The 27,232-nt window shown below is 39.9% G+C and overlaps 1 protein-coding gene across 1 annotated transcript in view; it reads left to right on the forward strand.

The window, feature by feature from the left end:
* The first annotated feature begins 19,684 nt into the window (after nt 1–19,684).
* Nucleotides 19,685–27,232, forward strand: part of MYOM1 (myomesin 1) — a 68,649-nt gene continuing 61,101 nt past the window's right edge. The window contains exons 1-2 of the mRNA XM_036407034.1: nt 19,685–19,805; nt 23,389–23,880. Of these exons, the coding sequence (XP_036262927.1) occupies nt 23,453–23,880 (428 nt within the window). The 5' untranslated portion in view covers nt 19,685–19,805; nt 23,389–23,452. The remainder of the gene's footprint in view (nt 19,806–23,388; nt 23,881–27,232) is intronic.

A 27,232-nucleotide genomic window follows, 5' to 3' on the forward strand; every position in this document is an offset into this window, starting at 1 on the left:
GGCTCCATCCTTTTGACCGTCCCTTCAAATTCTTATGAGATAAATAGAGCCAGGAGACCTGCTCTTTTAAAAAGGCCTTTATTAAAAACAGCTCTGGGTGCTGGGTGGGAACCCGAGGGATCGTGCACACCGCCGGCCGCTGCTCCCACAGGAGGACGCTGAGGAGAAGGGGTGCAACTTTGGCTCTCGGCAGAGCTGGGGCTTCTGTCCTCACGAGAGTCCTTAGGAAGACGATGCTGGCTCATAGCTTAGAGGTATCATCCAAGCTGAGTACTGTTTAAGTTATGGTGGCAGGAAGGAATCCAGCTCTGGTCAATGGTGGGTGATTTTGTCTGGTTCTGCTCAGTTAAAATCATAGTTTATGTTCTGGTTTGTTGTTTTTAAGAAGGTTCATATAGTACCAAGAGCCTCTCATTTTAATTCAGTCCGGGTGCAAGTCCTTCTAGGAGCAGAGGAAGTGGTTCCCGATGGAAAGGGATACAAATACAGGGTAAAATAGTAACACTTAACAGCTGCAACTAAAGGCAAGTCCCAGAACTCTAACATTCAATATTCAACAACAGACCAACGCTTCAAATTAAGACCCTATCAACTTCATCAACTAGCAATTTACCACTCTGAAAAAGAGCTCTCATCTCCAGGGTTTCATTTCTCACACTTACATTTATAAGGTCCCCTCTCAGTTATCTTGAGGCTGAACAGGCCCAACTCCCTCAGCCTTTCCTCTTAGGAGAGGTGCTCTAGTCCCTTGATTAAGTTTGCACTCTAAACAGCCCAACACATGGTATGGCACTGCCCTGCATGCTCAGCAGCAGCTGCTGCTGCTGTGTCTGGAAGATTCACCGAAGATCACAGATTATCCTGATTTGGAAGGGACCTACAGGGGTCATAAAAGTCCAGCTCCTGGCCCTGCACAGGACCAAGGATCACACCTTGTGCCTGGAAGCATTATTCAAACACTCCTTGAGCTCTGTCAGGCATGGTGCTATGACCACTTCCCTGGGGAGACTGTTCCAGTGCCCAACCATCCTCTGGAAGAAGAACATAAATAATACTGTTTTTAAGCCGAGGTGAAGAGTAATATGGGACGAACAGAAACATCACCCAAAAAACGGTGACCACAGGTCAAAGATACAAACAGCATCATATAACAAATAGATATCACAACCACTGCCTATGTGGCCTGATTTATAATTTTGCATCCGGTTCTACTTAATTTTACAGATTTTGCAACTGTATATGAAGTCACATAGTCTGTGACAGCAGTAAGAGATTACTCATATTTCTGACTTTTTTTTGAGGGAAATTAACTGAGTATCTGGGAGGTGTGGCCCCTGAACTGGCCATGGGCTCCCCTGGCAGAGAGCACAACTCTGGGGTAACATCTTCTGTGGCCCAGCCGCTGCAGAGTCAAAACAAACCTCTTGCAGTTTTCCCTGTCCCTGCTACTGCTGGCAGTACTTTTTTACCTACAGGGAATTGTGGTGGTTGCTGTCACATCTCCCACCTTTCCCTGGGCACTGGAGGATGCTGCAGGCTGCTCACTTGGGATGAGCCTGTTGTGTCATAACAGGCAGCTCCTGATCCCGAAGATGTGAGTTCCTGCTGAAGAGTAGCTCCAGCATGGAAGCTGAGACAGGCTTTCCTCTCTTCATCCAGAAACGGGTCATTCCTCATGCTGCGTACAAAGAACATCTTTGTTTCTGATGTTTCCATGTCCATGGCTTCCACAGCTGGAGTCAGTGGCAAAATTGATGTGTGATTTATCCAAGTTAGCCTTGATATGAGCAGAAATCAGAATATTTGTCTATTTAAAGGTATTCTAATTCAACAATTAAATAAATAATACAATGACAATGATTTTCTAATGTTTTTCTTCAAAAATTGGTACAATGCTAACTCAGTGTTCATTTTTTGACCTATACTAAAATAATATTTTAGCTTATGTGAAATTGGAAAAACAGAAATAACAAGCAAAGCCTAAAATGTCAGTAAGGAATATGTCGGAAGACCTGTCAGAATAATCCTTCATACTTGAGATCTGTGTATGGAGAGTCCTGGATATGAGCAGCTGTTGGGTTTAATATTTAACATAATGAGTAATACTTAATATATTGACTAACCTCAGAGGACTTTGGCCTACACTCTAAATCACCATAGTTGATTCACCTTTTACAATTTTTTTTTTCTGAATAATTTCTTAGTGGGAAAAGATGAGCAAGCTTTTATTTTAAGTAGGGAGAAACTGACTCAGTAGATTTCAGGAATCTTTAAGAAATACTGCAGTAATACTGGCTCATGAAGAGCAGTCCTGTTTCCAGAAAAAGATAATTAACCAGTTGCAAAAAAAATACATTATTTATTTGTAGCATTCTTCTCATCCAACCTCTTTCTACTGTATAAAAGTGCCATGAGTTCACTTTAGAGATGGTGAAACTGAAACACAGTTGAGCTAGACTAGCATAAATGCTAAAGATGAGGTTTGGGAATGTAAAGGGATTGTCAGTAAGTTAGGTAGTTGTGGAGTCTACTTCCAACAGGATTTGGAAGTTTGCACTATGAGCTTCCAATCTTTGCACATCTAAGTAATTTTAGAACCTGCCTTAAAGTGACTTACCTGCTGCTTCCTCAGAGGTCCCTAAAGAAAGAAGTATTGCAAGGCTGCTTTTAAACTCAGTCTTGACTGTACCTAGGTTGGTGACTCCTTTGTTTGTGTGCATAGTCTCACTGCAATAAATAAAGTATTAATGGAGCTACCAGGCTCCTCTCTTACCTGGCAGGCATTCTGCCCAGCTCTGTGGTGGCGTGTTTGAGGAAGGATCAGCCATCCTGAGCTCTCCTGGCCTCTGGCATCTCTGCATTTTGCATCTTCCATGTCTTTTCATGCTCTGTCATGCTCTCCACTGCTGTTCTATGCACTGCTTGGGAACTTCTCAGTCTCAGCACTTTACTCTGTGCATGTAGATTGTTATTTCCCACATACATTGAATACAATTTCTCTCCATGGAAATGATAATAAAGTAACTCAGGCTGGCAGGGGCAGCCTAAAATGAATTAGATCAATTTACCAAGAAGAGTCTGCAGCCACCAAAATCCTGGCCATGGGGATATAAAGAGCCATGATGTCACACCTCTTCAGGTGTGTCTCCTGTGAGGATGCATTTTACTGGGAGAAGGCTCCTTTAGTGAACTGGATATTTCAATTAAGTTCATGTGTCATACAAATCCCCAGACAACTCAGTGGGACCCAGGGTATTCAAAGAATAAAAGCAAAGCACCATACTCAAATAAATATTTTACCTACTCTAACCATAAGTAATATTTAGCAATTTGTCTAATACTTTTCAAATAATCAAAAATTATTTGTTTTTTGAAGAAGTGAAATGATTACCAGAGTGATTAAACAGTGCAATTCCAACTTATTTCGGCATGCTGAAAGTGGGTACCACATCATGGTCTTGGTGGTGCCCTTCATAAGGCATTCCTGGGGTGGGAATTTGTCCTTGTGCTTCACTAACGTGACTATGTGTCTGTAAAGAGGTGCTGTTACTTGCACCCGCACCGGAACCCGGCAGCCTCCTGCTTACAGGTTCTGGGGAGACTGAGGATGATTCACTCACCTCGATTTCGGATTCCCGCCTTGACCTGGACACACGCTTGTGTCGCTGCGCAGCGCTCGGAGCCGGGAGCGGGGAGCCGGTCCCATTCCGGCTGCCACCACCAAGGGGAGCTCCGCATTTGGGTAGGCCCGAGAGACAGCCCGGCTCCGCTATCGCCACGGACAGGAGAGAGGGGACGTTGTGAAGTGCCATCAAATCGGTGTGGGGATAAGTGCTGCTGCAGGCTGCGGAGGGAAGGGAAAAGACCCGATCCGTGCCGCGAGCTCTGCGTGTCGCTTGGGGCACTTTTGAGTTCCGCAAATCATAGAATAGAATTACTGAATTGTAGGATGATTTGGGTTGGAAGGCACCTTGAAAGCTAATCATCTAGTTCCAACCCTCTTGCCGGGACACGTCCTGCTAGATCAGGTTGCTCAAACCCCTGTACAGCCTGGCTTTGATCCTTGGCAGGGATGGGGCATCCACAAATTCTCTGGGCAACCTGTTCCAGTGCTTCACCACCCCCACAGGAAAGAATTTATCCTAATATCAGATAATATCTTCTTATTATCTGCCCTCTTTCAGTTCGAAGCCATCTCCCTTTGTCCTATCACCACATGCCCATGCCAAAAGTTCCTCTCCAGCTCTCTCTTCCCCCTCTAGGAGCTGGAAGGCTGCTATAAGTTGTCCCCAGAGCCTTCTCCAAGCTGAACAGTTCCAACTCTCTCAGCCTGTCTTCAAAGGAGAGGTGCCCCAGTCCTCAGATCATTTTCTGGGGACCTCTGGATCTGCCTTTTGCCTTACCTGTGCTGAGGGCCATAGAGCATTGCCTGTAGCGAGCATCTGCCTGCCTCTACCACGGGAAATTTCTTCGTATTTTACAAAGTGAAGGCCTGCCTTGTTATAGCTGCTCCTCTTTGCTCTGCTTCACTGCTGTTAATTGCTTTTTCCCAGTCATTGGAAACTTCAGAGAAGTGTCCCCAAGCTCTGGTTGCTTCAGAAGCTTTCCTGTGAGCTGGGTGTATCACAGCTGTTAAAACTTTATGAAACCTGACATTGCAGTTTTACATGTACCAAAACCAGAGAGACTGCTCAGGGTTTCATCACAAGTAAAACTGCAATGTCAGGTTTCATAAAGTTTTAACAGCTGTGATACACCCAGCTCACAGGAAAGCTTCTGAGGCAACCAGAGCTTGGGGACACTTCTCTGAAGTTTCCAATGACTGGGAAAAAGCAATTAACAGCAGTGAAGCAGAGCATCCATTTTATGGAAAACTCAGATATTATTTTTCTAAGATGGAAAGCATTCTGTTCCAATCACAGTTACAAATGCAATAATAGATACAGCATCATAGTGATCAACAACACCTATGGCAAATATGTTTTCCATTTGTATAACAAAATTGTTCTCTCCTTGTTTGCAGCAGAGAAACATTCTGTGTGAGTGTGATGAGCCAGAGCTGACCTACCACTTGAGCAAGGTTTGAAAATCTTCCTCTGGATCTAGGCTGAATTTAGAAGGAATTTTTGAATAAATATGAATTAAGCAAAATATCCAAGTGGAAAGTATATGAAAGTATATAGAAAACAAATATTCTAAAGTAGGTCAAGAGCTGGAAAAGAAAAGCAGTCCTTCAAACCTGGAAGGTGGTAGAGAACTCATAGTTTATGAGCCCTTTTTGGTGAGAATTGATGAAATGAGCTGAGGACAGCAGTGAAAAAACACACAAATTGCAATGGAAAAATGAGTTTATTAACAAAAGAAATTAAACTGAGCTTCACAAAGCTCTGATACATCTTCCTTGTCTAGCCATTCTTCCTGGTTCAAGTATGCCTGGATATCCTACAAGAACATGGTAGTTTTGATGTTAATGTTTAGAACATGTTTGCTCCTTTGCGTAGCAAAGGAAAAGTAATGAGGACTGCAAAAAATCGATGAAAGGCATAAATGCTTTTAAAATAAAATATTTGGAATTTTTCCTATCTACATGCCTCTCCAATTAAATGAGCATTATGTAACTGGTCTCAGTCACCCAGTACTCCATTGACTCCCTTTTGCCAGCTATGGAAGGATATATGGTTTTATTCTGTTGATGATCCAGGAAGGCATCTCAAAAACCCTTGTTTAGAGAGAAAGATTTTGTGCTTTTTAAAAATAAATCTCACTTTTGAAAGAAGAGTATTAAGACTCTGGCCATTTTACACATTAAAGCAGCCTTGAGACCAAAACCGAGACAGTAATGTGAAAAGGCATATGTAACTTGACTCAACTTCTTCATCTGGGAATAAGGGAGAGGAAAATAATTTTCCAAATGCTCCACTCAAAACTATAATTTGACCCACAGCTTTGTGGTAATAGTGAAAATTAGCTGATTGCAAAAGATAGGGAAAAAAAAAAAAAGTTGTTTTCAGTCCCTCTAGATACTCCCATTTTAAAGGTGGGCTCCTTCTGTCTCATACTGCAGAATAGCTGCTGACAGACCGTGCTCCCCTGTGACTGCACCCCAGAAAGGCTTCCTTGGGGCGTCTGACAGATGTAATAAAATCCTTTTTTCCCCTATTTTCCTCCCCTCATAACAATTTCAAGGAAGGAAAAGGACAAGTTCCCACTTTTCTGACTGGAAGTTCTGAAGCCCTTGTCCAGCCAGCCTTCCTCCCACCAGATCCTGCTTGTCCAGCCCTCCCTGCTTTCTCTGGAGCTGCTGCAGGGTTGAACAGGGGACCCTGGCTTCTTTACTGCAGGTTTGATTTCCCATGCTCCTGCACCCTCCTGGAAGGTTACCCCCTTGCTAGGACAGAAAGCCCATGAACAGGGCCAGACGCTGCTCACTTGAGCTTTTCCAGCAACCAGGCTTCTTCCTCTCTTCGTGAGCAACCCAACACCAAAAGAAAGCCCTAACTGCTCCACCAGGAATTTCTGGAGCTGATCAGCAGCTGTTTTTAAGCTTCCAGCAGTCATTATGCAGCTGCACTTGGTCCTGAGTCCCTGCTGGCATGAGCAGAAGAAAGGGACAGATTCCCTCTATTTACCCTGCCAGCTACTGTAACAGCCTCTGGAGAACCCTAATGAAACAGTAAGAATTTACAGATGAGTAAGCAGGAAATCAGCCCTTCTTCAGGAAACCAGTAATACATTTTTTCAGGATTGTACTCAAACACGCTCCCAGACCGTGGCTGAGGATTCAGCTGTCTGCCCACCATGGATGTCGGAGCAGCACACACTCTTCTCCTCCAAAACCTGAAACATGGGATTTTTTCATTCATAGGAAATGTCAAGTACTGTGGTATATACTTAATAAGGTAACATTATACAAGCAAAATGAGAGAAATCAGATATAGCTGAAAAAAATTCCATAGTGTATTTTCTTTTAGTTACACTTGAGACTTGCAAAAGTAATGACAAATACATGTATTAAAAGTTTCAAGGTGTTTCTGTCTGGTTTGATGAAAATTGTTTCTCCATCATATGTAAAAAAGTACAATAAAATACTAGTAAAATATTTAAAAATTATGTGTTTCTGACCCCAATTTTTTTGCCATTTCCCCCCACTGTGGAAATCACAAGGATTTTTCACAAAATTCCATTGGAATCTGGAGCTTTGAAGAAGTTTAGCCTCTGCAAGCTAAGTATACTAAAACTTTAATCATAAAATGACAGAATGTGAAAATATGCTTCAACTGTTCAGGTTGATCTCTCCCAGGTAGCTGACTTTCAAATTTCTTTGGGCTTTGGCCAGAGGAAAAGTGATGTTTAAATAAATGGGTTTTTTTGCTGCGGAAGTGTGGCGAGACTTCAAAAAACTGCCAGGAGGTGATAAATGGACATCAGACAGGCTCCATTTGGACCATCTCATAGAAAATAAGACCCATCTAGTAAACAAATGCTTCCCCTCTGGTTTTGCATGTGGCTATAAATAGTAAACAAAGATATGCCTTATATATTTTGCTGTGCACATTTAGTCCTTGGGTTGGTATCAGCTTTTTAAGACAGTGAATCACATGAACTCCAGGCTCCACGTGCTTTTAACTTTATCTGGTAAGTCTGAATGTTGTGGGTCCGTATCTCTGTTCCAAGTATTCCTACAAAGATTATGCTCTTATCTATAGGAATGTTTCTAATTAATCCAAAGTGTGGGTGTCTGTAGAGAAGATAATTCTAGAGGCTATCTCCCTGGCACTGTTTTTGTCTTGCTGAAGATTAGGAATCATATCTGTTGGTGTTAGCAGTGTCCTGGGCCATGCAGAGCAGCACCTCTTGTGATAAAGAGATTGTACTGCCATTATGCTGGCAGGCATTTTAGGATCCTGTGCTGTGTGTGCCTACCCCTAAGGAATGCAGACCTCTGTGTGTAGTTTTCTGAATAAATCATCTAGCCCAGTTTAACAACACAGAGGATGGATGTTGGAGGAAGCACCACTACAAGCAGTTCAGAAGCAGAGAATACCTGGACAAAAGAGACTTTTCTGCTCCACTGTCAGCTTCTTACCAGCAACAGTGAGATCAGCTAGTAAGAACACATGTTAACAAGGATTTTATAATACATTTTCCAGAACAATTTAAAGACCCATGGAAAGATAAAACTCAAGACACTGGTATCACTGTGTCTTCTTGAACAGGAGCAGCTAATGTTAATCACGGGATTATTTGTGTTTGAGGATACTAGAACTAAAGACATTCTGTGACAGAAGTGTGGAATTATTAATGCCAGATCCCAAGCAGGTTTCAAATGGCTGCTACATTTACAAGGTGAGCAGGAGAAACCTGGGCAAAGCTTGAGGGCAGTAGCTTTCCAGTTATTGCAGAAAATCTGGTTGCAACATCTTCCTTAGACAGCAAAGTCAATACTGGCACTTCCTAGGGGTGGTACCTGCCCTACTGAGCAAAGTCTGAGAGAAACCATTTTCAAACCAAGACATAGGCATGCAGCAGCAAAGTGATCATGACTCAAAAACTTTAAATACCAAATAGTTTGCAAGTGTGTTTTGGAAACAGGTCTCTATTCATTGTACTACAGGGAAAGTATGAGCCAGTTACAAAAGAAAATGCAAAGACAATTGTGCATCAGGATTTTTGTGTTTGAAAATTTGACTCAGATGACTGGAGTCTGAAACACATGTCCAGAACTATATTCTCGGGTCAGCCTTGCACATATTCTGTTCTTGTACGTTGTATTCCCTTGTTGCTTCACCTCCATGGGCAGACTGAAAAGCCAGAGATCACAGAGTAAAAAAAGACAAGTAAGACTATAACCCCTCCTGTGCTCAGACTGATGCAAATGCCAGACCATTCCTTGAGACTACTCAGATTTGTTAGCCCTCCATCTGCTTGCCCAAGTTGGAACAATCATGAATGAACCTTTAGCTTCCCATGAACTTTAAGTCTGCCATAATTAAAAGGTACCTGTTAATTAAGTGTATGTGCAGCTCACCCAGTGAGTGCAGTTCCTAAACACCCTGAGTACTACATCTAGAACAGTAATGCCCTGATATGCAGGTCTTTCTTCCTTGAATTATTTTGGGATTCTCAAATATGTTTTTCCCAGGCAATTGCTTTTCCTAAGTAAAATTATTTGAATTGCAAAATCGAATTGTTATTACAAACTTGTTTTAAGAACTTGTGCTGAGAAGGGATTGAAACTAGAGAGCTTTGTGAATTGTACAGCTGGTTTCAGCTCATTACCCTATTTTCAGTGAAATAATATTATGCTTGTATCTGACACCTAGAAAGAAAAACTAAAAACAAATAAAGCATTACCATGTTTGCTAGAGATTGTGAATATCAATATTGCTTTCAGCAGTTTTTACTGATCTATGCAAATAACCATGTGGTTGATTAGCTAGTCTGAGCTTGCATTCAGAATACTGAACTATGATCCATTAGTTATACACATAATTCAGAGATGCAGTGCTCAGAAAATTAATGTTCTTCAGCAATTTTAGTGAACAGATAGAAATTATAAAATGCCTGGTTTTGCAACAGCTCTGCATTTTCACAGTGTGCAATATCTGTCCAGCTCAGTGCTTTCAGTGTTGAATAAGGCAAATACAGATTGCCCGTCTCTAACATTGTTGAGTGTTATCAGTGGCTTTTCCTTGCCACTGTCCACTGTGAAAAAGATCATCTCCTTTCATGGGGGTTATTTAACTTCTGAAACCACTTCAGCTTCATATGCAGCTCTTTCAGAACCTTTGGAAAGATAATTTCCTTCTTCTGAGGCCCACATCCTTTATCTGGACATGCAGCTAAAGACTTAACCATGTTCCTGGACATCATATTCGCGATCATATCAAATGTTTGTAGCTCTGTAAGCCCTCATGACAATCTAGCAGTGATGTAGCACTAATCCTTTCATGAGGTATGTCCAGAGATCATCCAGATGTCAAGGTTTGACCTCTTAGGAAAAATCCCCTCTTTGGTGACAGCCCACAGCTGACAGCAGGGAAACCTGTTCCCCTCAGCAGCTTTCACCAGCTGCATTCCTTCAAGGCTGCCAGCCCACTGATGACCTCTGCCCTAATTTTCCTGGGTAAGACAAAGTTTGAGAAGCAGGATATGGGAATATAAGGATGGGAGATGGAAAATTGAGCACATAGCTTGCAATGTCAAAATACCTTTTAAATCTTCTTTAGAGCCTGTCACTGTCAAAAATCAGCCCTTGAATTGAAGGAAAGCTTTGCAACCACAGTTAGACACTGGAAACTTGTGCAATGGAGCAAAAAAAATTTGCTTTGTGTCATTGATAAACTACTGACTCCAGGGCTGGGTCTGATGCTAACAGTTCTGAAACAATAAAGAGAATAGTAAAAAACAGCTGAAACTGCACTGCTTAAACTGCAGAGATTTTTAAAACAAATCTGTAATCAGATCTCCAAATGGTCTGCTGTTACTCTTCCACAACTTTCAGAGTGCTGACAGACAACCTGTGGGCATTGGAGTATCTGGAGGAGTTTAAACACTAGATTGTAGAGCCACAAACATGTCACAGTTTTTTAAAAAGAAAAATGAAAAATCAAAGTAGGATTCTGGAGGAGAGCCCCTAGGTTTGTGAGGATGTATGGATGATACTCCTGTCTCTCCGTAGTTAAACAAGGCGAGGGCTAGCACAGGTTTCCCAGGGGGGTTGTGCACTCTCCATTGCTGGAGGTTTTGAAGACCCAACTCAACAAAGCTGTGAACAGTCTCACAGTTGACCCTGCTTTCAATTAGAGGGTCAACAAGAGACCACCTATGTCCCTTACAACCTTAATTATTTTGTGATTTTTGTGATTCTCATTATAGATCCAAATTGCCTTTTAGATGTGCTGTACTGTCTGTTGATAGTAATTACTAGAAATTGTTAGATGGAATAGCAGTATGAAAATGGAAATGTAAAACAGTATGCAAATTTCCACAAATGAAAGGCTATTTAAACAGAAGTAATTGCAAATAGAGTGATGACAGTAAAATGATGGGACACTTGTTCTCTGTCACCAGCAATCCTATCAGTGAAAATATATAGCCAGTTTCAGAAGTTTTTCACTTATGCAGAGGCTTAATTGCTTAATCATTTTCCTAGAGGGATTTTTTCTGCTTAAGATCAATAATGAATTTCTTGGCAACTGAAAATTGTTCCAAGTGCATAAATGCAAACCAATCAAATTAATGATCCTTCTTTTATTTTACTGCAGACATACCAACCAGAGTAGCTGAAAAGGTTGGCCTTACACTGTTGCACACAATGCAAACTCATTGGAAAGAAGTGTGACTAAAAATCACAATTGAAGTACAGCTAGATTTAGAAGTTCTGCTGGTGCTGCACTGTTTGAAATAGTAATTCCCCATGGTGTAAAGAAAATTTAGAAGTCAGTGCTTTGTACAGTCAAGCAAGATCCTTTGAAGAGCAAAGCACTCTTGGAAAAGAGAAGAAAAAGAGAAAAAATGAATGGAAGAACACAGAATAATAAGACCAAAAGTTGTATAAAAGAGAGATGAACCAAAACCTTCTGATTCTTATGCCATGGGAACTATGCAGCTGTGGTGGTTACAGACTGGGAAAATCTCCCAGATTCCTATGGTTTATAAAGGGGGCAGTACCAAATTACCAAGCTGGCCAGCAAAATGGGGGTGTTTTGCCACAAACATTGGGTGAAGGCTTTCCTTGGAAACCAGAAAAGAATGGGAAATTAATCACACTCTCAAGGTTTATTTTTTTATTTTTTATTTTTTTCATTTGGAGGATATTTTTGTCTCAACCTACTTTCCATGCTTGACAGTTACTGATCTATGAGAGCCTCCAGCAGGGTTTTACAGTTCACATTTACTTAATACTTCAGAAGAGCCAATAGCTGCAAGAAAAGGACCCACTGGCATGAAAAAAAGCAGTTTTTCCTTTTGCAAACCATTATATTGAAGATGGGTTTCTATTAAGAGTCCACATTAAATTCTTTGTCTGTTAGACTGATCTTTGACGGCTTTGAAGAAAGAGCTATTTGTTTAAAGTTAATTCAATGTTTATTTGCAAACTCCCTGCCTTTTTCTCAATATGGTAAGAAAATAATTTGTTATGGGGCAAAATCAAGAACTTTTTTCTTTAAATATTCATTACGTGGCTAAAAAACCCAACTAAACAAACAGCTCCTCTTTCAAACAGAAAGAGATCCAATTTAAAACGTATAAGGAAAGACAGTTCAGCTGAGATGGCCATGACAGGTACTACATAGAAAAGTTGTGATGCAAAAAAATTAGATCTGATGAAAAATCCAAGGTTATAAGTAACAGTATAAACTAATGTTTAAAATATAAAACAACTGGAAGATATGAATACAATATCTTAATTCCTTTGAAAGCACATCAGCATATGGAAGATTTTTGACAAATTACTTTAGACTGGAAGCTTGAATCTTGTAGCTCTCTAGCTCCCACAGCTCTGCTATGATTTCTGCAAAGCAGCAGCAATCATCACCAGAGTCAGGGGAAAAAAGAGAGCAAGAGAATGTTTTCCCCACTTGATTTGCATATTCTGAATAAATTTCTGTTACATATGCCTGTCAAATTTAAAAGTGCATATAAAATCTTTGTGCAGTTTAAACAGAGATCAAGTAGTGACAAAGTGTGGAAGAGATTTTTAATAGAAGGATTTTTAGGTCAACTGGGCAATGATTTGTTTTCAACATCCATTTCAAATGATTCAATCAAGTGCCAAATGAAAAATACTGTAGTGAGCAGCTGAGCATTCAGAACAGGCTGGGCTCTACACTCAGCAGTGCTACAGCCACTGCTTTGCACAGCAAAATGGTCCCTATATCACTTGTTTCTGCCATGTTATGGCATATCTTGGCCTTTAAGTTCTTATGAAAGGTCTCAGAAATTGAGCTCCTGGGATAGAATCATAGCCTGTCTTGGGCTGGAAGGGACCTTACAGATCATCTCATTCCAACACCCCTGCCGTGGGCAGGGACAACTTTCCACTAGACCAGTTTACTCAAAGTCCCATCTAACCTGTCCTTGAGCACTCCAAGCAATGGGACAGCCACAATTTCCCTGGGCAACGTGTTCTGGTGTCTCACCACCCTCACAGTGAAGAATTTCTGCCCAATTCCCAATGTAAACTTGCCCTCTTTCACTTTAAAGCCATTCCCCCTTGTCCTGCCAGTACAAGTCCCTGGTAAAAAGTTCCTCTACAGCTGAGTTGTAGATCCCCTTTAGGTACTGGAAGGCTGTCTAAGGTCTCCCCAGACCCTTATCTTCTCCAGGCTGAACCTCCCCAGCTCTCAGTCTGTCTTCATAGGAGAGGTGCTCCTGACCTCTCATCATCTTTGTCCCTTGTTCTGGGCCACATGTCCATGTCCTTCTTATGTTTGGGGCCTCAGAGCTGGATGCAGCACTCCAAGTCTCATAGAGCAGAGAATATGAACTTTATATATATATATATGACCACATAAGACATGCCAAATATCATGGATATTTTTTCTATGTATTTTTTTTCTCAAATAGAGAAACTGGAGAGCAACATCAGCATGCAGTGTGATGTTTTGAATTGAAAATTTGTTGATGAAAACTAAGCAAGAGGAGAGTTTTTAAAAATAGCACAGGAGCAAGAGAGCAGGTGATCAATGTGCCTCTACATCAAAGTGATGTGGTCATGCTCTTTACTGTGAGAAGTGGTTGAAATACAAACACAAGAGAAATAATCAGACACAGGGACAGAAATAAGGCTGCATAAGCACAACCTTGACTTAATAGTGCCATATGTGTTTCATAAGTAAGTGTTTTCATTAGGAGGCTGGGCTTTCTCATTATGCCCATTATGCCTCATTTTAAAGCATCATCTGGGTTTTAACAGAGCTCTTCTGCTGAAAAAATAATAAATGTAATGCCCACACAGACATTGTCTAGAGATATATCTGGAGGAGATTTAAATTAATTAGCTCATTTGGACTAGCTATATAGTGCCAAGATCAGGGCTGGCTGAAAAACTCACCCCAAACTGATTAGCTCAGTAAATAGCAGGTGGAAGAGTCCTTTGCTGAGCTTTAGATTGTAAGAGCTACACCATCACTAACGTTGGATTTAGTTAATGAAATTTCTCCTGGATAAATCTCCCTGTTATACCTGTTATCAGGGAAAAAAAAATGCTCTGTTGTCTGAGCCAGCTGCTTGAGTAGACAGAGAAGGATATTTTAATAGCTCTCAGTTGCCCTCCACCTGGCCCTTCCCTGCCCTGTAAGTTGCCCTTGGTACTCCTTTCTAGTTCCACTACCTGCAGTCACAGAGATTTCTCACTCTGGCAGAGAACCCACAGTTGCTTTTCCCTGGGAGCCCCAGCAGACAGTGGGGTTTTGGGCACAGCTGGTGCCCATTTGGTATATGTGCTCCTCTCAACTCCCTGCAGTTTGCTTAGTGGAGGTGTAAATCACTCACCCAGAAGTCATTGCTTTTCACTGGTGGAATACACAGGCACAGTATTTTGGAGGAGCACTTGAAAAATTCATTGTGGCTAAATGACCTGGAGGAGATGGATTTGCAAGTTTAGATTCACATTTTGCTGCTGTTGTTTAACCTTACACCTGAATTATGAGGATTTCTTTGGGTATAAAGATGCTGGGTTGTCTATGGCAGTCATGAGAAATGAGGCAGGGGTCCTCTACTGCCTTCCAGTCACTGAGGGGAGAAGGCTGCTGCCACTTTGCAGGTATGTCCAGCTGAGGGGATGTTCAGTGGAAGAGGCAGGAATGTGCTAACAAGACATTGACAGTTTCTGCTAGAAAGCCAGAAACAAGCTTTAGCAAGGAAAAGACAGATGAGGGACTAGAAACATTCAACAGCTTATAAAATAACCAAATCCCAGTTGATATTCAGAAAGTCAGTAAAGGCTGAGCTCTCATCTGTAGGACTAGTGTTATACTGAATTCTAGAATTTTACTGTAAGCAGCTTTTTTTTTTTTTTTAATAAAGGGCGTTGTTAAGGCCACCACAACCTCTCCTATAAATCACTTGAGCTGTAAGATCATAAACTAGGTAAGTTACAAATGTTAAGGTGAAACATCCCCTGGAAAGGATACTGCCAACCTGTCCACTTTGATTTCTTGCATGTTTTCCTGAACCATCCAATACTGACCATGATCAGACACAAAACTGATCTTGCCCTCTAGTCTTTGAAGCATCTTATTTTAGTTCATGCCAGTCCCTTTTGTTGAGTATTCAAACTTAAAGTTTCTTAGAAATGAAAAGAACTCATCCTGCAGCATGGATGGAGAAACCAGAGTATTGGCCCATCAGATAAAAATCAGGATTAATCCACTTCAGAGTTAAACATACTGCTGCTTTTGTGGAATATAAGTGCACTTGAATCTGAAGTCACTAGCTATAGCAGATATTTTAAGTTACTGAAAAAAACTATTCAAATAATTTGATTAACCCTCTGAATATCTGTGAAATGTCCTGGTGGGTTTGGCAATTGTTTCATAATCATTTGGTGCTACAGCTTATGCTGTTGATGTTTGAACTACTTCATTTACAGTTAAATCACACCTGGGAAATAATCACCAAAAATTGTCTCTGATTTGCATGTTCACCTATCAGATCCTAATATTAGTTCCTTCTGTTCTTCAGTGTATCTCCCTATTTTCTTTAAATACTAAACAGTCTAATGTATCTCTTTGTATTCACCAGGTCTTTTTGCATTCACCCCCAATTTCTGGAAGATTTTCTTATTCATGATTGATGTTTGAAATTTGAAGGTCTGTCCTGCAGGGAAGTGTTGAATAAAGCAATATATGAATTTCTGATGCAAATTTCCTCAAAACTTAGTTCTAATTTTTTGAACCTAATTGTTATATTAGACATTATTTCAAAGGGTGATGGCTAAAGAGCTACAAACATTTTTTGTTTCTTCTGTTAAGACATAGCCACTATCCTTTCTTTTAAAAGAAACATTTGATTGATTCAAAAGTATTAAATCAATTAATATGAGGACAAAAAAATGGAAGATGTTCTTGTGTACTGGGTACATTTGTGTTAGCTGTGCCTGAGTGATTGTGGAAATGATTATTGTAATACCTGAGGCAATTGCTTTGTATTATTGCAATAGTAGCTTGCACTTCACTAAGATGATATCTACAGATTGTTTTCTTTATAATGACATAGTTCAGTTATATGGTCTGTGGATAACAGAAAAGGGAGTGACAATCAGTGCAGAGTCACTGTTTTTAGTGCTCCCCAGGGGCCATTGGAGCTCCTCACAGCCTCTATCAGGACCTGACAGCCAGCACTCATCCCACTGCCCCAGTCACAGACATTGGGCACCTCTGTTTGGCCAACATCCTGCCTAAACTATTTAACTCATATGTTGAAGCATATTACCTGCTTCTAAAAGCTGCATACCGAAGTGGCAGCAGTTCAGATATTGTACCTCAGTCAAGTTTTCTGGGTTTGGGTTATCTGCAGTTGCAGATAACAGTTACCAGGTACTACTCTGGTCCTTCAGCAGTCATGTGTCAAGGTATTTCGGCCAGACTTTCCAAGGTACAAAGCTAAACACAGCAATGATATTAGAAACTATCCATCATTATTGGAACAAAGATATTGAAAAATCTGAGATGTTTAGGAAAGAATGATAAAATGCAGGACGACATTTTACAACCATCTGTTTTGATATGGAATTTAAAATGACAGGAGATACTATGGATTAAAAAAACCTAAGTGCCAAAAGCACTTATTTAAAGAAATTAAAAGAATTTTCTTTTGGAATAGCTCCAGGAATCTGCTATACGCTCTTGGAGTAAGGTTTTATTATGGACAGAAATCTTTACAATGTTACAAAGGAAAATAAATGCTCTCAGCAACATTTTTATGTGACATTTCCAGTTCCAGAGAGACACTGTAGAATAAATGTTGCTAATAATGGTAAGGCAAATATTTCTGTATGATGAAAAATTGATCTAGGCACCAACAGTCAATAGCTTGAGGCTTTTGGAAAAATTTCTATCTGTATTAAGGAGACAGTGGTCTTGTACTTGGTTCTTCAGATGTGAGGCCAGACACTCAAGCTGTTGTAGGCTGCACCCAGACCCTTCTGTTAAAAGGTTGACTCCTTGTTAAATATATGATCTGAGTGATGCAGAGAATCAACAGAAACCTGGATATTAATACCTTCTTATGAGTGAAGGCAGGGAACACCGAACTCCCTTCCCTTCAGTGGGTTATGAAGATGGCTAGTTGGAGTATAATGGACAATAGCACATCTTCCTAAAGTGATTTTTTCCCTTGATAAAAATCAATTCAGAAAACTGGACCCAAGCTTGAAAGCAAACTCCAGAAGACAACACACATGCTCAAAGCTTCTGCTCTCCAAAAATTGTTTTGATAGATTTATTTAAGATTATACTCAAATGAAAGAGATGGACCAGGATGCTGTGGAATTTGACTTATGCCCCCAGCTACAGGATGCTGTAGCTCTCAAATCTTCAGTGGACAGTCTGGAAAGCTTTTTGTTCTGTCATGTCAGGTTCTAAATTAATATTCCAGCTTTCCCATTCAGAAAAACAAACTGGTCTCCAGCACTATGTAGTTCTAATTAGGAGAAGACAGAACTAATATTCCCTAAGGGTGTCTCTCCCAAGCCCAATGTGACTAAATACATGTGGATACAGAGTGCTGCAGGGATTCTGAGGCTTGTCCAGCTCCAAGTGATTTAAAATATGTACTTTGATATTCAAATAGGAGTCCAGTGATTTGAAATTAGCTGTGGATATTATGTCATAATAAAGCTAGATCTGAAATTGTGTAAATTTAAGGGGCAAAATAATATTTTGCTGTTACACTTTGTATCTCCCATTCTATTTACAGAATGAATGGAGGCAGCGCAGATATTGAAAACTGTATTGAACTTCATAGTGCCATTATGCCTTACAAATGTTCAGATTTTTATCCCCCACGTGTGAGCTAGACAGATTGTCTTGCAATTAAAGCAGAGAAATGTGATGTTTAATTGTTTTCATTTCTCTACATCTTCCTGTCTTCTTAAAAAGCAATTTCCCTGTCATTAAGACTTTTATGATGTCAGTGCAAATGACCCATGGCGAAGGAGTGGATCAGGAGTTGTAATGCAATCCAGGAGTCTGTCCACTGAGACTCTACTATAACTAAAAATATACATTATAGTCCAGAGCCTATAGAACAGTGGCACTGCCACTGGCACAGCATTCTGGGGGAAGAAAAGCTTGTATTAAGGTGCCTGTTTTTCATTCTGCCTGTTCCAGATTTGGCCAGTTCCAGTTTCCTGAGCCACAATACAGTTTCTATGACTGCACAACTTTTTGCTGGCCATAGTTTCTGTCCTCATGAGCAAAAACCAAAAGCCCAAACGTGTGGTGCACCTGAGCAGCTCCTGGTGTGGAAGGTGAGGAGGCTTCTGAACTTACTACATGGTGGAGCACCAGGAAGTAGGCAGTGGCTCCCCAGGGAACAAGTAGCTAGTGGGGACAATGAAGGGATTTAATGTAGAATCAAGGTGGTGAGGTGAAGATGTTGATGAACTATTGTAGAGAAAAGCCTGGGATCCTCTGGCCTTGTCCAGACCTTTTTCTGGTGGTTACACCCATAAAGGGGATGTGCTAGCAGAGCGGGAGAATCTGGCAAGTTCTTGGTTGTGTTGCATGTCAAGTGTGAAAAGAAGCTATAGCAGAACTGAGAGGGTTAATATTTCTGTCGATGCAAATTAACAAAATAAAATGCACTAATCGCTTTTATTGAAAACTAAATTTACAGTGCAGAGGTAAATTGTATTTACAATGAGGTCACACTGCATTCCACCTGTTAGATCTCAGATGAGATCTAGATTACAACAGAGCTTGTTCTGATGTAATATTCAGCCACACTGATTACTCATTTTTATGCCAGAATGCTGGGACCAAAATGAAAGAAGACAAGCCCATTTAATTATTCCTAGAGGTAATACTGTTTAATTTAGAAACAAAAAGTTGGATTTTAGAGCTGCATTGTTTATATCTACTTAAATGCCTCATGAGGTCATGTTCTTAATTTAGCATTTTATCTTAATGAAGAAGATAAAAAAGTAACTGTGTCAACAGAACAAAGAAAATACATTTCTGTTGAAATGTAACTCATATGGCTTTAGAGAGTCTTGATAGATTGTCTGTCATTAAGCTGAAATATTTATGTTACATGTGCTGTGGCTTGGCATTGAAAAAAGAACCAATAAAATGTTCAAATTCTTGTACCATAGCAAAGGTCAACATAGGGATTGGTCTTTCCTAGTTTCTGGTTCATGATGCAATTTTTTTTCCTCTCTTCCTAAATCTGATTTAACTAAGGAAAAGAAATCCTAGAAATAATTTTTAATTGGAATGCTGATTTTATGCAGATTTTAGTGAGGATATTTTAAAGGGAGAACTCTGTATCTCCTTTAGTTTGAGGCTGCCGTCATCATGTCTTTGCACAGAGATAGTACAGGGTATCGGTATCTGTCTCTGTCTCTCTCCCTCTTCCATGCTATATTTATAGCATCCCCCTGGCCATAAAAGGTCTGGACTGAGGCTCTGACATTCCACTGACTGCAGGCATTATTTTTGTTCTGGACCTTGAAGTCCAGTCCTTACCCCTCGTCCTAACTACCTCCTTTCTTTGCTGGCTTCATTGTTGCTGTATTTTTGTGCTATTCATCCACTTGGGAGCTCTTCCATTTGCTGCCATTCATTTGGATTCTGGTAAGTGGTTTTTTTATGCCGGAAGGTTTTATGTGTTCAATTATTTTTAATCTGAATCTGTAATGCCAAGCTGATTGTAGCTCCCTTTATTCTTCATAGCTCAGCAGTTGAGGGATTTGTGGATGTGAATTGGAGACATCTGAACGTTCAGCTGTGAAACAAAAGAAAGTAGTGCAGTGGCTCTTTTATTTTCACTCAGCTATCTTTGCATATTGTCACAGTACTCTCAAATGAAGCCTGGGTTACTGAGATATAGGAGGAGTTTGTCATGTACTCTCCTGTGGGCTTAGAGAATGTTTAAATAACTTAAATATTTTCTCGTTGCATAGGATGTTATCTTTTCTCTGCTTACAAGAATTTCTTTTTTTAAAATCTATTTCACTGTTTTCATTGATTGATGGAGCAGATCTTTAAAGAATTACACAGACTGATAAACAGCACAAGAGGTTATGCCAGCAGAATCACTTCCTTTAATGTGTAGCTATGAACTATGGACAAGTACAGAACTTTGTCCACTCAGTAGTAATTTTAAATACTCAGTTCAACAGCTGCTAAAATATAGCTCCAAAAACTGTGAATTCATCTGACTATGGCCACTAATACTTTTAGGCAAAGCTCTGAAGTGCTACACTGATCTTGAGAGGGAGTGTACTGCAGGGGGCTGGTTGGTACACACAGACCAAGTGGGTGCAGGTAGCATAGATAAAACTTAAGAGATGGGAGTCAGTCTGATAATCAGGCAGTGCTCCAGATAGGAGCAAAGTCCTTGGAAGTTTCTGAGTTACTTGTCATCTCTGATAGCACCACCCTACTGTATCTGATCAGACTAATGTAACCAACTTATCCTGGCCTGTGAGCAATCCGTGATGTTTCAGAGGGAATACAAAACATAACTCATGGTGTGATAAAATACCTATGAAAGGAGTTTCCCTTTACGTGATGTGAGTCAGTGCTGGTCTTTGATTTGAACCAGGAGAGCTGACTTAGTGCTCAGTGCCTGCCTTGCTATCACAGTCCTTACTCCTATCACAGACTTTTACTCCTGAGGACAGCAAGATCCAGACCTTTCATGTTTGGAACAAAAATGTTTCCTCTGTACATTTTCATTTGTTCTTCTGGTTTGATAAAATATAAATGAAATTCCTCGTTTAACTTCTTAATGGGAACACATGCAGTGCTTCATACTTGTGGATCACCTTCCATACTTTGAAGCCTGGAAGGCTGTGGGAATGCCTGAGCTGAATGCCTGCTAGCATTGTGGCTGTTGTATGAATGGTGAAGCCAGCCAACACTTCAAATAAATCTGGTGAAGGCAAACCATAGTACTCTGTAGAAGGAAAACAGGATGTTCTCATGTTCCTTCCCTTTCAGTGTGCAAGACAATATTCTTATGTATGCCTTAACCCTTCCTAGGCAGTGATCACAATGACTTACAAGTCCAAACCCAGCTCTGCAGAGGTAGAAGAGGGAGGCAATGGATAAAAATGAAGAAAAAAGTCTTCTGAAACTAGGGAAATACAGAGGAACTACATACTACTGGTGGCTAATAAAATTAAAAAAGTAACAACACAAAATACTGACAGGTATTAGAAAAAAGAATGCAAGACATTCTTTTTTCTAATAATTGCATTATTTTAGACTGCAATAATTACATTATTTTAGACTGATATGAAAAAATAGCCAGCATTAGGAATAAGAGAGTTAAAAAGGAGCATAAATTTTTGACATAGAGACCAATGGGCTAACACTCTTTCCCATTTCTCCTTCTTCCTCAGATAAAAATAAAGTAAATGTATAATCTGGTGTCCTTGAAGTCACAGTTTTGCTGTGGTCAGGATATAAGCAACTTCTTTTACATAAAAAGTTTCTGAATAAATTTCCTCCTTGTTGACTTCCTGCAACTAAATAATCAAGTTATCCTACAAGGAGCATTTCCCTTGTGAGATCCCTGAAATAGAAGAAAATTTTCCTCTTTGTTTCTGGTTTTTGTTGGCTTTGGGTTTGGTTTCTGGTTGTTTCTGGGTTTCTTTCTCATAATTTGCCTTGGTTAGGGCAAATACCTCTGCAGTTGTCAAAGAGAATAGTTTGAAATTTGTTGACTTGCTATCAGAACCAAATACTAAAGAAAAAGCCAAGGATTGAAGTCTAGGAGGCATAAAGACCGGGGGAAAAAAATCACAGGATCACAGAATATACTGAGTTGAAAGGGACCCACAAGGATCATCAAAGACCAACTCCTGACCCTGCACAGGACAGCCCAAATTGGATATCTAGACTTTCATGAAGTCATGATTGTCTTCCAGTTCTGTAAGTGTATTTTAAGTCCAAACATTGAATGGTTTTTCATTAATATGAAGAAATCACAAAGCAGAACAATTTTCCTACTCTTGTGATCGATACTAAAAAAAACCTCCCAAAACAATAACAAACACCTCTCACCCTTGTTTTTGGATCTTCTTTAAATCCTTGTTAACATTTCCTTATTGTAGCTCATTTCTATGAGCTACAAAAGGTCGCCTAATCAGGGACCTTTTCAGGGACAATCCTAGTAGCCATGTGAGCCTAAAAGAAAAAGAAAGAAAGGTTATCATATGGATTGTTTGAGGTGAACTTGCATGTCAAAGTAGAAAAAGTTCTAACAGCAAAATTAAAAAGCAAGATAATGACAGAACTGCTGGTTTCAAAACAAACAAGCAGACAAGGGAAATACTTTCTGCACTCAACTTTCATCCCATTTTGAGAGGGGAACTACCTTTCACCTGATCAAAATTTGCACTACAAGTGACTACAAGACAATCCACTGATGACATGCAAATTAAAATTAAATGGACCTATTATCTGGAGGAAGGGTCTTGGCAATCTTGAACATGATATTTAGGTTAAAAGAAAAGGATTTGCATTGCGGAGCATGATATTATTTTACCCATTGCATATAGACTGAATCCCTGATTCAACTGTAAAAGTATAATGCACAATAACCCCTTTTAAATTGAACCCTGATATCACATACAAAACAATCACTGTAATGCACATTTAGAGAAAAACTGACTTCCTTCTCAATCTTAGTGTTTTTATTCACTGTTGTAATAATAAATGGAAGATTAAATTCAATCTGAAAATTGGATTACAAAAATAAATGAAATGTTAATATATTTTTGTTTCAGCTTTTATAGCTTTGTTGAATTTGCTCATGCCTTTAAAAGTAATTTATTACTTTATTATCTCTATTGTAATTGAACAAAATTATTTATACTGTCTCTGAAGAAGCCAGGCACACAGAGTTTCATTAGTTTGCAGTAATAAATGAGCACATAAAACTTGAGTAGTTAGCAGTAGCAGGGAGCCAACTACAAATGAACAGACGCAAGAGTGCAAAGGTCATGATGGGTGACATGTGAGCATCTTGAAACCTGAATATGAACCTGTCTGAAAGTCTAAATCACATCACAAAAATATAACTCTAAAATCATTGCAGTTGATTTTTCAAGTTCAGTGTTAGTTTGCGTGAAGTTGGGTATTATTTGTGTGCTAACTCAGGAGTTTCCTTGACGGTAGTCCTTATGTTTGACCTGTTCTTTTTCAGACATTATCCTGTTTATTTACACTCGGAAAAGTGCAGTGGAACCCAAAATTCAAAGGCAGCACCCATGATGTCTTTACCGTTCTACCAAAGACACCACGAGCACTATGACCGTGCGTACCGCCACAAAGCGCTGTCATCCACTGTGAGCCAGTACCAAAAGGAGACAAAGAGCAAATCTGCCGTGTATGCTCAAGGATCCGCAGCTTACGCCAGGGGCTCCGCAGCCTATCGCCACTCGTCTGCAGCTGGCTTCAGCCTTGACTCCTCAGCAGCTTACAGCCATGGCTCTTCAGCCTACGACCTGGAGTCGGCAGCCTACAGCCATGGATCCACAGCCTACGACAGCTCTGCCGCGCAAAGCAAGAGGTCTGCTGCCTACAGCCTTGACTCTGAGTCCCTCAGCACCAGCTCAGCTGCCTACAGCCATGCATCTGAATCCATCAACAAGCTGGCTGCAGCCTACAGGCTGGGATCTGAAGCCTACAGCTTTGGGTAAGATAATCCATCTTCGAAACAGCATCCTGGTAGAAAAATGTCCAACCACTTCGCATTGAAAACAATGGCAAAACTCTTCTCCTCCTCCACATAAAGTTTCTCTATAACTTGGCATTAATGTATTTTCCTGGTCCAGTGTTTTCCCTTGGCTTTGGCAATGGGAATGACCGTGATCAGCTTAGTTTGTTGAACTAATCTATGTGTGATGCTTGGACTGTCATAAGAATAGCACTGGCAATGCTGATGTGGCTGAGTGCTGACTCCAAACTGCTTAGGCATGAGCTACTTCTCCTTCCAAGTTGTTTAGCCACATTAATACAGCTCTTAATGTGAAGAGTTAATGTGAAGAGTGAACTTAATGTGAAGAGTTGCTATAGCTTTGGATTGAGGCTGTCTCTTATCTGGCTGGAGGTTGGAGTAGTACAAGAACTCAAAGCTCTTCATGAAAATTTGAGTTCATGTGACCATATATGATTAATTCTTCTTTGGCCTAATAGTTTCCCTTTTGTGCTGAGTGATTCAAGAAACTGTAATTGTCACACAGTATATTGGTTAAGGCATACTGTTTCCAAACCTGTCCCATCTTACAAGAGAAGAGTAGTTATGCTCAGCTTGTATAGCTTTTTTTAATATTTAAGGTAATAAATATTGCTCAAGCAATTACATTAGCATAATATTTTTGCTATAATAGCCTCATATTATTTGTATGCATATATCTCAGAGATTTACAGAAATTAGAGAAGTATTAAAGTAAGATTAGAGCAGCTGTTAGCAATAGAGGAAACAATCAACAAATTATAGCTCAAAACATCTGCTTGCTGTTATATTAATGTAAAATTAAGAGTATCATTAGTAGAGCTGATCAAAACTTGTCCAGCAGAAAATTTAAATTTTGAAAACTGAATATGCTCCCAGGATTGTGGATAATGGTGAAATCTTGGCCAAAACCAATGAAAGAAGGATTACATGTACCACAGTAAACAACACCTTGTGATTTCAGACTTCACTGATATCTTGGCTTTCAGAAAACTCATGGTCCGATCTCTATTTGCCAGAGTTTGTTCAGGAATTTGATCCTCAGGATGTTACAGTCAAGGTGAATGACTTGACTTAACTCCTTACTGCAAGAAAGGCATTGAGTTGCTGGAATGTGTCCAAAGAGGGGCAACAAAGCTCATGAAGGTTCTGGAGCACAAGTCTTATGAGGCGCACCTGAGGGAAATACAGTTATTTGGCTGGGAGAAAGGGACACTCAGGGGAGGCCTTATCACTCTCTACAGCTGTCTGAGAAGGTAACCACACAGTGCTTGGTCTCATCTCCCAGGTAACGAGACAGGATGAGAGGAAATGGCCTCAAGTTGCACTAGAGAAGGTTTAGATTGGATATTAGGAAATATTTCTTCACTGAAAGGGTAGTCAGGTATTGGAATAGGCTGACCAGGGAAATGCTGGAATCATAATTCTTGGAAGTGTTCAAAAAAGGTGTGGACACACACACTTGTGGACATGGTTTAAGGGTGGCCTTGGCCATGCTGGGTTACTGGTTGAACCTGATGATCTTAGAGGTTGTAATGATTTTATGATTCTGTAGCTGATTGTCTTAGACTGGGTCATATCCAGGCTTTGCTGTTGAAACGCTTTTACTTGTTCAGATAATTTACCACTGAGAAAGCAGTGAGAATCTCATTTATAGTCTGCTGGTGAAGGGAAGAAAACTGGAGGTGCTGGGACTGAGGGTTGTGCTTCCAAAGGGTGCTGGATAAGGGAAGATATCCCAAATTTCTGCAGCAATGCAGCTGTGCCTGCACTCTGTTGCTGACGCTAACTCAAAGCTTCCTTCTCTTGAAGAAAAGGTTCTCATAAAAAAAGAACTTCAAGTTATAAAAAATGATTGTTAAAAAAACCTGTTTCTGAGTCCTCCTTGCAAACACTTCAGCTGTCACACAAGTTTCTTCTGAAACCTGTGTGTTCTCATTAAGAATAACTCTAATGTCAACAGTATAATATTGAAGGAAATGAAATTTCTTAGTTGAGAGAGAATTTAAAACATTTACTGAGGTTTTGCTTGAGGTAAAAGTTTTTGGTTTAAAGTAGCATATTTGCATATATAATACTCTGTGTTACAAGACTTGCCAATAGATAATTCACAGATAAGAATGTCTCAGCTGCAACTTCTTTATTTCTGTGATCCTATTATTGTATTGGAGAAAATTCATTGCTGCTGCCTAAGACAAGGACTCTGGAGATTAGATACACAGGATTCCAAGCTCTCTTACACAAAACTTAATTAACACAGGAGACAATATTTCTGAATGAAAATCTCAGTATTTAACTTGGGTTTATGGTTAATATAGCCTCTATGTTGGTATTTCTTTTTTGCAGCCCCTATTCCTGCAATTTGCAAGAGGTAAAGTGGAAAAACTAATGCAATTCTACAATTAAATGTAGTTCAAATTTGAAGAAATTCTTACCAAATTGGTACTGTCTTTCCCAATAAGCCAAAATACTTCAAGGGGTAATGTGGAGACAAAAAGTGTTACTCAAATAAATTAGGAAAATCAAAGACTTTCTCTTTTCATCCATATGAAAAGAATGGTGTAGAAAAAAAAAAAGAGACTTCAAATTCTTTCAATTTTCTAGAAGTAGAAAACGTTGAATTGAAATGCTGTATCTAAATTACCTGAACTGTAGAGTGTTTGCTTGAAACCAGAATGGACACACAAATCCAAATCCACACAAAATTTTTCAGCCAAGAATTGTTGATTGCATATCAGTGAATATTAGCATCAAATATAGATTTATGCATAATGGATATAGTTTTGAAGATAAACACCATTAATACGAACAGGAAAACTCAAATATTAAGTTTTTATTCAGGTTACTTCTTTTTTTAATCTAAAGTAGCTTCTGCTAAATTAATATTTATTGCAAAATTTAGGTCTCATCCTTTTTTGTAGTCACAGTACAGGAAAGATTTCATGAAGCATTGGTGTTGACATGCAGCTAGTGCTATGTGAGGAATTTATCATGAGGAAAGTAGTGGAGAAGGACTAGGAACTAGGTAACCTGCAAGACCTTGACCTGGTCTCATCTCCCAAGTTCTGTGACATTGAAGCCTCGCTTGAGTGGAAAACACTCCCAGGGTGTGAACACAGGCAGTTGAAGGAGGCACAGCTTGATTTTTCAAGATGATGAAAAATTTTCCCTGTGCAAGTGGCCTGTCCTCCACTTTTCAAGTCTTCTTCACACCACAACAGCTTGAAGGTGTACAGGGAGCAAAATGAAAACTGGCAAAATCAAGAGCAAGTGTGAAAGCTTGCAGCTCTGCTGGTTGCAGTTGGCCAAAGGT

The sequence above is a fragment of the Molothrus ater genome, chromosome 1 (genome assembly GCF_012460135.2).
Source record: "Molothrus ater isolate BHLD 08-10-18 breed brown headed cowbird chromosome 1, BPBGC_Mater_1.1, whole genome shotgun sequence".
NCBI lineage: Eukaryota > Metazoa > Chordata > Aves > Passeriformes > Icteridae > Molothrus > Molothrus ater.